The sequence below is a fragment of the Rana temporaria genome, chromosome 1, assembly GCF_905171775.1.
Source record: "Rana temporaria chromosome 1, aRanTem1.1, whole genome shotgun sequence".
Lineage (NCBI taxonomy): Eukaryota > Metazoa > Chordata > Amphibia > Anura > Ranidae > Rana > Rana temporaria.
The window spans coordinates 58,816,731-58,827,131 of record NC_053489.1 but is presented as its reverse complement, the minus strand read 5'-3'; the positions used below and the strand labels follow the sequence as shown (position 1 = coordinate 58,827,131).

The following is a 10,401-nucleotide window of genomic DNA, read 5'->3' as shown; positions in this document are numbered from 1 at the left end:
AACTTCAGACATATTTTAGAGCCAAGAATTGAAGAACGTTATTCAGCGGCAGCGATTGTCAGCCCTGTGTACATATTAAGTGTAAGACCCCATACACACCATTAGATTTTCTGCAGATTTGTGTCTTCAGATTTACCAAAACCATAAAGTGTAAGGGCCTGCCCAACTGCATACAAATTGAAACGCTTAAGGTTTGACCTCATATTACATGGTTATGATAAATATGAAGACGAAAATCTAATAGCGTGTATGGGGCTTAAAGGGGTGGTTCCCCCTTAAAACAAATTTCTAACAATACATTCGGAAGACTGCTTACACTGCGGGTAGGCTGGCTTTTTTTTTTTTTTTGTACATACCTCGATATCGCCGTTTCATCCCTCGACTTCCGGGTATGAGTCTTGTGGCGGTGGGCGTTCCTAGTTGATTGACGTTCCTCCGACCGACGCATACTTGACGTCACGACTTTCCGACAGAAGCCGAACGTCGCTGCGCAGGCGCCGTATAGAGCCGACTCTATACGGCGCCTGCGCAATGACGTTCGGCTTCTGTCGGAAAGTCGTGATGCGCAGTACGGAGGAACGTCAATAAACTAGGTCCAGCAAGACTCATACCTGGAAGCCGAGGGATGAAACGGCGATATGCGATATGATCGAGGTATGTACGAAAAAAAAAAAGCCAGCCTACCCGCAGTGTAAGCAGTCTTCCGAATGTATTGTTAGAAATTTGTTTTAGGGGGAACCACCCCTTTAAAGGCATTGTTCAGCCAAACAGCAGTACCTGAGATCCAGTAAAAGGGGCTGGAAAAGGTGAATTTTGGTAAAGGTCAGAAAGAGGTCTTAGCACCATGTCTGACACATAAGGGTTGGTTTACTAAAACCGGAGAGTGCATAATCTGGTTCAGCTCTGCATGGTAGCCAATCAGCTTCCAGGTTTTATTGTCAAAGCTTAATTGAACAAGCTGATTGGCTACCATGCACAGCTGAACCAGATGATTTTGTGCACCCTACTTTTAATAAATCAAGCCCATGGCATCAAATGCTCTAAATGAGGACTACAGTATACGCTCCAAGTGACGGGGGGGGGGGGGGGAGAAAAATGTGCAGTGTTAGTGAATATCAGGTGGTAACACAAATTATATATATTAAAAAAAAAAAGCGTGCTCATTAATACAAAAAAAGTGGATCTAAAAGGGCCCACCTTACATCAAGTTTGTGAAACAATAGTATATTCTTGCTCTAGGACACAGGAATGTCACATTCTCCAGAAGAAGGGACGTCACAGTAACGTTCGATTCCCCCGGAGTAGTAAATATTAAAACCCCCCCACCCAAGTTCCTCCCTAGAGGAGTGAGCAATTAGAAATGTGTTTTTGTCATTAAATAAGGCACGACAGGTGAGGTTTATAGAAACTGCGCTCACTGCTTCTGTACTTCAATAAAACTTCAAGATAAACAGCACAAGCTGACTGTGGGGTGATTGTATGTACTGCGTTATGTTGTGTAGATGAGTTGGACACATAGAGGTCCTACTGCGGAATCCGAGCAGGAGGGGTTGTGGGGTGCATAAGGTTCCGAATATTGCTGGGGAGGGAGTGCTGAGCGGGGGGGGGGGGGGGTTCTTGTTTTGTTAAATTGTTAGTCAGGCTCTGTCTGTTAGATAGAGGTCATTGTTTGTACCTGTGTAATGGGCCATGTTGGCCCTTGTTCAGCTCAGTAAATACTGGCCGGCTGCCGTTTTGTTTTCGATGTCTCTTGTATAAAACTAATAATATATAATAAAAAAAAAAAAAAGATAAACAGCACAAGATGCTGCTTTCCTAACTAAAGGTACCCCCCCCCCCCTCTATACAAGTGGTGATTATTTTTACATCTGGCTGTTGGGTTCTCTTTACTGACACTAGGAGGAAGTAAATATTTCCCAAGTCTCATCTCTTCGTATTAAAGAGAAACATGGGGACTGTCATTGCCAACCTCCTACTTATGGAGTAGTGCTAGTATCCGCACACAATTATAAGCCAAATCTAAAAATGCAATATATAGCTTACCAGTCTTTAAATGTGGTGACTGCATGCGTTTTCTGACAGGAGAAGGTTATTTGTTTGTAGGGTTGCCCGATTACCTTTTTTTATCGTCAAGCACAAATACCGATACTTTCAGTCGAGTACTCATACTTTGCGGAGGATTTGCATCAATATAAAATAAATGGGCGCAAATCACACTGCAAAGAATTGCAAGCAATTTCAACAGGTATGCTGTGCGATTCCTGTCTGAATTGCATGCGAAAGGGAAAAGCACCATCTAGTGGACAGTTTATTAAAAATGTTAGAACGGACATTATAAGTACATATCTGATCAAAGGCAAAATCTGCAGTGTCCCAGTCCCACATATGATAGAAAATGACTGGCACTGGAGGTGCTCACAGGGCTGGAGAAGTTCCAGGACCCCGTGGGTATAGGGAGGAAGGGATGTAAGCTTGTTGGCAGACCATCAATACATCTCCTCCAGCCCTGTGATTTTCTAATATCGGCGGGACAAGGACACCTATGAAAACTTTGCATTTTGCCAGATATGTACTGCGAGTTCTAAAACGTTTAATAAACTGCCCACTAGATGGCAGTTTTCCCTTTCTACACACATGAGCTGTGGGGAAAATAGCATGTGATTCAGACATGAATCGCACAGCATTCCTGTTCAAACCGTATGTGATTGATTGCAGTGCGATTTGTGCCCATTCATTTTGTATTGATGCAAATCGCACTGAAAAGTAACGGGGTCCGGAGCATTTTCACAAATGCGCATACTCCTGAAAATGCTTGTTACCGGTACATCCTTATTATTTTGCACTTATTATATAAATATTCTTTCAATAATATATTTAAAACAGACCAAGAGAAGATTGCTGTTTGGGTTTACATACACTTTAAGTCACTGACCTGCAACAAGTATTCTGATCATCAGCAAAGCCAGAACTCCTCGCCTGCATCTGGAGCATAAACAGCCAATTATCTGTCCTTTGTAGAATGAGAAGACAGCAATGGCAGGCTCCATGCTTCTCACAAGAAAGATTTCCTTGCACATTATAAAAAGATCAAAGCCTAATTTCTACATAAACAACTAAAAAGTAGGCCGACTCAGATGTGACGTCTATGTAGATTGGGTTAAAACGAATGTTAAAAATAATCCAGGTAAGGAGAAGTCTCATTAAAAACTTCCTCGTGTTTTTCTGCACTGAGCATATGAAGAGGACGTCAACCTGGAACAACTTTGTATGTGAATTGCTCTCCCCAAAAGCACAGCAGATTGAACTGAAGCCCCTATAATGCTTGTGTGATCGGGGAGAAAGGCAGTAAGAGACGGATTTTGGTTTCACGGACGCAAACTAAAAAACGCACAGTATTTTAATGCTGAACTTCAGGCAGATCTCAAAGATACATAATAATGCAGGTCTGAAAGGTCTGGTTCACACGAGTGTACTACAGCATACACCCATGTGAGGACTGCGTTTCCTTGCATTGGAGATGCTTAGGTGTTCTGTGCTTCCACATGCAGGCAGTCCCATTAATTTCAGCGGCTGGTCCCAATTTGATAATTGTGCCTATGCATGGCTCTGAATGCGCACTCTCTGCATTCAGGAGTAGGAATGGGCTCAGGCATGTTCGGGTTTCCTAGTCCCGACCCACCTGAGCAATCCCGACAGGAAGCCGTCACTACGCAACGCCAATCACAGGCAGTGGGGGCGCACATACAGATGCTCTGACTAGGCTGCTCGCGATTGGTGGTGTGCAGTGACCTGGCGGGATTGCTCAGGTGGGTTGGGACTAGGAGCCGAACACGCCTGAGCCCATCCCTATTCAAGAGTCGTGCACCCACGCGGCTGTCAAATTGGGAGCAGCGGCTGTGTCTGTGCAGCCACTACATCTCAACTGACACAAGTGAGACTGAACGCCTCATCCTCATGCAGGCAAATACTGCCCTCACACGTTGTATGTCTGTGTAAATGGGGCCTAATCAGTAACACATCATTAAATGTATTTGCAATGCAAATAGTGAAAGTTCCTTAATTTTACTTTGAATCAGCTTTGTACACAGAGATCAGACTTGGAGGGGGGAAAGCATCAAAGGAAGCCAGTCAGGTGTGCTTCAGTGCTCATGTGCCAACAACAGACATACAGATGGAATGAGAGCAGAGACACAGAGTCATCAGTCTGCTGCTTCTCTTTTCACTGTCCAGTCACAAGGTGGGGGAAAGGAAAAGACCCGAGTTACTTAACTGCAGCAGAGAGAAATCGGGTCTCTTGTTCCACCAGACGGGGCTGTGCTATGTGGCCGAGCTGTATAAATCTCACACCTGAATGGACAGAAACAAATCCTTTGGTGTTAAAATAGCTCCCTTTATGTGTGTTTGTGTATTTAGTGGTTTTCCTGAAATTCGGCGTTGTCTTTGCTATACATTTTTCCAGCACTGGATTAGGGCAGGAATCATGTATTAGAGGCAATTTAAGAACGATGTTTAGTTTCCATGTTTTCAGCCCTACAAAACATCAGAGATCTCAATTTGTATTGCATTGCTTAAAACCAGCTTCCATGAAGTCCTTCAATGCTCTCTTCTATAAAATCATTAAGGGTAAAAATATAAAAAAAATAGGATATGTGCTGTGTTGTGTCGGCAGCAAATTCAGAAACAGCCAGTCTCTATGTATCGAGTGCTGCCCACAGCAACCAGGTTGCAATGTGATAATGGCAGTAGATGTTTGGTTAGCTGCTCTGGGCAATAGACTAGACCGATATTGTAAAAATTAATCTGGCAGTGTGTGACGTGACACATCAGCACCATCCCGGGAATGTTCAGTAGATCCCTGTCCATAAATACGGTTAGGATTGGTTTAGAAATGCTACGCACAGTACTTCATAGGGTAAAAAGTAGAAAGTCTTGTTCAATTCTGTCAATTCAAGTTTCTGGATATCTGGGACAGAGATTCCTTTCCTGTCAACAGTCTGTGCGGTTTAATGACAACTTGCATTTTATGCCCCATATGTCCCGGTTCCTCTTGTGGCCTGTGGTGGGCCTGGCAATGGTACTGAAGAAAGAAAAGTTTATCTTAATGTGAGACAGAGATTCTTTCAGTAACTCCAAGGAACTATCAGTCCCTATGCCGTATACACTGAGCGTCTTCAGGGGTATGTGCTTCCCCAGATCACTGTGGGAGGTAAAAATATATATATATATGTGCATCAGTAATACAAATCCTTCTTATCAACATGGCAGTATGTTATGGACAATATGCATGATGATAGCTTGTAAACCAAATCTGGAATGAGAAGCCTAGGGTGACAGCGCTGCTCTGGCATATACAGTACAGGAAGCATTGTCACTCTAGCACAGAAAGTACTGTAATATACGCTGACTCTTTCAGCACATTTTTTATGCTGAATCCCCCCCCCCCCCCCCGGCTTATACTCGAGTGAGGGTCTCCCACTGTGTCATGCAGTCTTAACCACTTAAGTCCCGTACCAAAAATGCAGGTAAAGGACCAGGCCCCTTTTTGCGATTCGGCACTGCGTCGCTTTAACTGACAATTGCGCGGTCGTGCGACGTGGCTCCCAAACAAAATTAGCGTCCTTTTTTCCCCCACAAATAGAGCTTTCTTTTGGTGGTATTTGATCACCTCTGCGGTTTTTCGTTTTTGTGCTATAAACAAAAATAGAGCGAAATTTTTTAAAAAAATTCAATATTTTTTACTTTTTGCTATAATAAATATCCCCCAAAAATATAGAAAGAAAAAAAAAATTTCCCTCAGTTTAGGCCGATATGTATTCTTCTACATATTTTTGGTTAAAAAAAAAAAAAAAAAAAAAAAAAAAAATCGCAATAAGCGTTTTATCAGTTGGTTTGTGCAAAATGTATAGCGTTTACAAAATTGGGGATAGTTTTATTGCATTTTTATTAATTATTTTTTTACTACTCATTTTTTGGTGACTTCGACATTATGGCGGACACTTTGCACAATTTTGACACATTTTTGGGACCATTGTCATTTTCACAGCAAAAAATGCATTTAAAATACATTCTTTACTGTGGAAATGACAGATGCAGTTTGGGAGTTAACCACAGGGGGCGCTGAAGGAGTTATGTTTCACCTAGTATGTATTTACAACTGTAAGGGGGTGTGGCTGTAGGTCTGACATCATCGATTGTGTCTCCCTATAAAGGGGATCACACGATCGATGCAGCCGCCACAGTGAAGCACGGGGAAGCCGTGTTTACACGCGGCTCTCCCCGTTCTTCAGTTCGGGGGACCGATCGTGGGACCAGCGGCGATCGGGTCCGTGGGTCCCGGAGCTTCGGACCCACGGCTGGGTAGATGTACAGGACGTGCCGGTACGTCCATCTGCCCAGCCGTGCCAGTCTGTGGACGTATATCTACGGGCGGCGGTCCTTAAGTGGTTAAAGAGGAAGTAAACTCTCCCACTCTGATGCTTCTTCTCATTTAGTCCATTATATTAATTAATTATCAATCTATAGCCACTGTAATCCATCACAAATTGCATATTACTTACTGTTTAAAGAAACTTTAACCACTTAAGGACCCCTTCACATCGATATACGTCGGCTGGGAACAGGCACGTACCTGTACGTCGCCTTTAAGAGCCCAGCCATGGGTAGCGAGCGCTCCACCGGTGGCACGCTCGCGACCTGGTCCTGTTCTCCACGACCGCATCTACGGGACCCGATTGCCACCGGTGTCCCGCGATCGGGTCACAGAGGAAGAACGGGGAGAGGTGAGTGTAAACAAACCTTTCCCGTTCTTCCTAGTGTGGCTGTCAGTGATCGTCTGTTCCCTGTGTTAGGAAACGATGATCAGTGACGTCACATGCACAGCCACGCCCCCCCCCCCACCAGTAAGAACACTCCATCGGAAAACACTTAACCCGTTCACTGCCAGTGACATTTTCACAGTAATCAGTGCTTTTTTATAGCACTTTTCGCTGTGAAAATGACAATGGTCCCAAAACAGTGTCAAAAGGGTCCAATGTGTCCGTCATAATGTCGCAGTCACACACAAAAAAAAAAAACTCTGCTGATCGCTGCCATTACTAGTAAAAAAAAAAAAAAAAAATAATAATAAAAATGCAATAAAACTATCCCCTATTTTGTAAACGCTATAACTTATGCGCAAACCAAACGCTTATTGCGATTTTTTTTACGAAAAAAAATGTAGAAGAATACGTATCGGCCTAAAACTGATGAAAACATTTTTTTCATATATTTTTGGGGGATATTTATTATCGCAAAAAATTGATTTTTTTTAAAATTGTTACTCTATTTTTGTTTATAGCGCAACAAATAAAAACTGCAGAGATGATCAAATACCACCAAAAGAAAGCTCTACTTGTGGGAAAAAAAGGACGCTAATTTTGTTTGGGAGCCACGGCGCAATTGTCAGTTAAAACGACGCAGTGCTGAATCGCAAAAAGGGGCAAGGTCCTTTTATGCTGTCTCGTGGGATTTCACTGTTGTGCCGTAGAAAGTCCTGATAACAGACAGACAAGCAAACAGAGTGTGTGCCGTAAATCAGGGGAGAACTGGGCATGCTCCAGTGACGTCATTCTAAAAAACAAAAAGAATACTAAGGATATTTCTACAAGCAGTGTTCATTAGGGTTTTTCTATCACGGACGAGAAGGAGGCGGGGCTTTGTTACAGTGGATGGCCGCCGAACAGTTAAGACTGCAGTTGCATGACACAGCGGGAGACACCCGCTGTTTGTAATCAAAGGTACATGAGACTGCAGATGGGCACAGTGAGGCTGTAGATGGGCATTGTTGATCCTCTTTTCCAGTTACAGAGCTAGTTTATGGTTTTTCTTTGAAATAAATATTCGAAAACATTTAACCTACTGATGCCTCAATTATTGTAATTTTATTGGTATCTATTTTTATTTTTGAAATGTACCAGTAGCTGCTGCATTTCCCACCCTAGGCTTATTACTAGAGCCAATAAGTTTTCCCAGTTTTTGTGGTAAAATTAGGCACCTCGGCTTATACTTGAGTATATACGGTATGTTACTGGGCCATCTTATTAGCAAACCCAATACCCTCTGCAGACAGAGTGAAATAAAAACACTTTGTTAAATGGTTATTTACATCAGTTTTCAGACAGAAAACTAAGGGGGGGGGGGGAGAGTTCAATAAACCAACTAAAACCAATCACAGTATCACTGTAATAGAAGTACAGCATGTGCTCCACAGCTCCTTCTAGAATGGACTGATTGGCTTTTTAATTCTGCATCAGATTACAAGAATATGTATACAGTGCAATGTGTTTCCTCAGAAGAAACCGCTGCAAAAATGTCAGATCATGCAACAGATTAAACTGCCTTAAGCCCCCATTTACATTGGTACAATTTGACATGCCAAATCACAGCCAAATCCCGGCAACGGCACTGTCCCAATTGGTGCAACGCCAACTTTGCGGCGCAGTCCCGATTTTCAAAAGTAGTTCCTCCGATACTTTTGGCAACTTCGGGGGTGATTTCAATAGACATCTGTGCATGAACCCGCACAGATGTCTTTCAAATCGCCCCCGAAGTCGGACTGAATGCGAGTTTAAAATCGTAAGAGTTCAGCTGAAGTCGCACAATTTCAAACCCGGCATTCGGTGTGAACGTGGGCTAAAAACTAGATCTGCTGGGGGTTCCTTAGAACTGGAGTTGAGATACACTGTTGGGAATAAAAAAATAATGATCATAAAAGACAAATGGGTTGGGTAGACTAGAGCAGTGGTCATCAACCCTGTCCTGCAGGGCCCACTAACAGGCCAGGTTTTATGTATTACCTTGGGGAGATGCAGTCTAGAATACTGCAATCACTGAGGAGCAAATGATATCAGCTGTGATGTATTTCAGTTATCTTGCAAACCTGGCCTGTTAGTGGGCCCTGCAGGACAGGGTTGATGACTACTGGACTAGAGTACTTCCCATGTACTTTTAAAAAGATCATTGACATGACAGAAAAAAAGCTCAATTCCTCCCTTAAAAAACCCATAACAGATCACATGTGAGGCCTCATCTGTGGACAAGCTGTCATTACTCTGAAGGTTCTCAGGCCACATTGTTGGCATAATATAATGTAATAAGGTAGAGAGGCTTTCACTATCTGCCTAACATTACAATGTTGTATAAATACAGATTTTTATGGCCCATTCATAAAATTCAGGCTGCTTAATGTTCATGACGGGTTACATAAAACGGGTCTCCCAGGTTTTTTTTTTTTTCATTCAATAATTTCAGTAATGCTCTGCTTGCCTAAGGTCTCAAATGAATGGGGAGGGCCATACTGCTGCTTTAAAAAATTAAGCCCTTAACAATCGATTACAGTAATACCTTGGATTACGAGCAAAATTTGTTCCTGAAGCATGCTGGTAATCCAAAGCACTCGTATATCAAAGTGACGTCCCCCATAGGAAATAATGGAAACACAGATAATCCGTTCAACAGCCACTGCTGGTCTATGCAGTACCGCATGTGGCCAGAGGTGTGGGGGCGCCGGAGACACTCGGGAACGGAGTGTCAAGTGTCTCCAAGCGTCACCAGCACCCCCGGCTAAATGCGGTACGGCACACCCCAGCGGCTTGAATCCTGCTCGTCTTGCGAGACAACGCTCGCAAAGCGAGTCAGGATTTCTTTTTTTAATAAAGGAGCTCGTATTGCGAAACGCTCGTAAACCGCGTTACTTGCAATCCACGGTCCCACTTTATTGTAAATGAGATTCATACTGCAGCTAAAGCTGAATGTAATGTACTGTATTGTGAATGAGATTCATACTGCAGCTAAAGCTGAAAGTAATGACCAGTACTTTGTGTTTATATGACTTACTTTTTAGAAAATACATCTTTTGTCTAGACAAAGAACTCTCCGTCCAATTACTGTGCTGGTAAGGTAAATACTTACAGCAAGGATGCAGGACAGATCTGATAGCAGCGGCTGAGGCCGAGATGCTGGAGGTGAAGCAGTTGGTGGAGCACTGGAAAGCATTCTGGGGTCAGCAATACACTGTCACTGCACAAAAAAAAAAAAGATATCATTACACAGCGCCCATGACACATGGAACCATTTCTTCTATTGCTACTATCAACATCTAGTTTAACTAGAGAAGCATTGAACACAATCTTACCAACAGAAGCCACCCCACAGATGAGCCCTTCTTTTGAATATAATGATTTAGTGGTGCCATGTCTGGGAGTCTTTCATGTACGTGGCTTTTACCTAGAGCAAGGGCATTATCCAACTGCAAAACGGCACCATTTGTTTTCGTCTACAGGTGCCTCTTACCTGCATGGGAATTTTTTGGTAAAAGGTGAACTAACCCTTTAAAGTGAAGTGGAATCTAAATCGATCTATACA

The 10,401-nt window shown here is 43.0% G+C and overlaps 1 protein-coding gene across 1 annotated transcript in view; it reads right to left on the bottom strand.

Annotated features, from left to right (window-relative positions):
- Window positions 1–4,495: 4,495 nt before the first annotated feature.
- The window catches only part of SKP2 (S-phase kinase associated protein 2), a 34,291-nt gene continuing 28,385 nt past the window's right edge, over window positions 4,496–10,401 (bottom strand). Inside the window, exons 9-10 of the mRNA XM_040338373.1 lie at window positions 9,949–10,056; window positions 4,496–5,197 (exon numbers count right to left, since the gene is read on the bottom strand). Of these exons, the coding sequence (XP_040194307.1) occupies window positions 4,987–5,197; window positions 9,949–10,056 (319 nt within the window). The 3' untranslated portion in view covers window positions 4,496–4,986. The remainder of the gene's footprint in view (window positions 5,198–9,948; window positions 10,057–10,401) is intronic.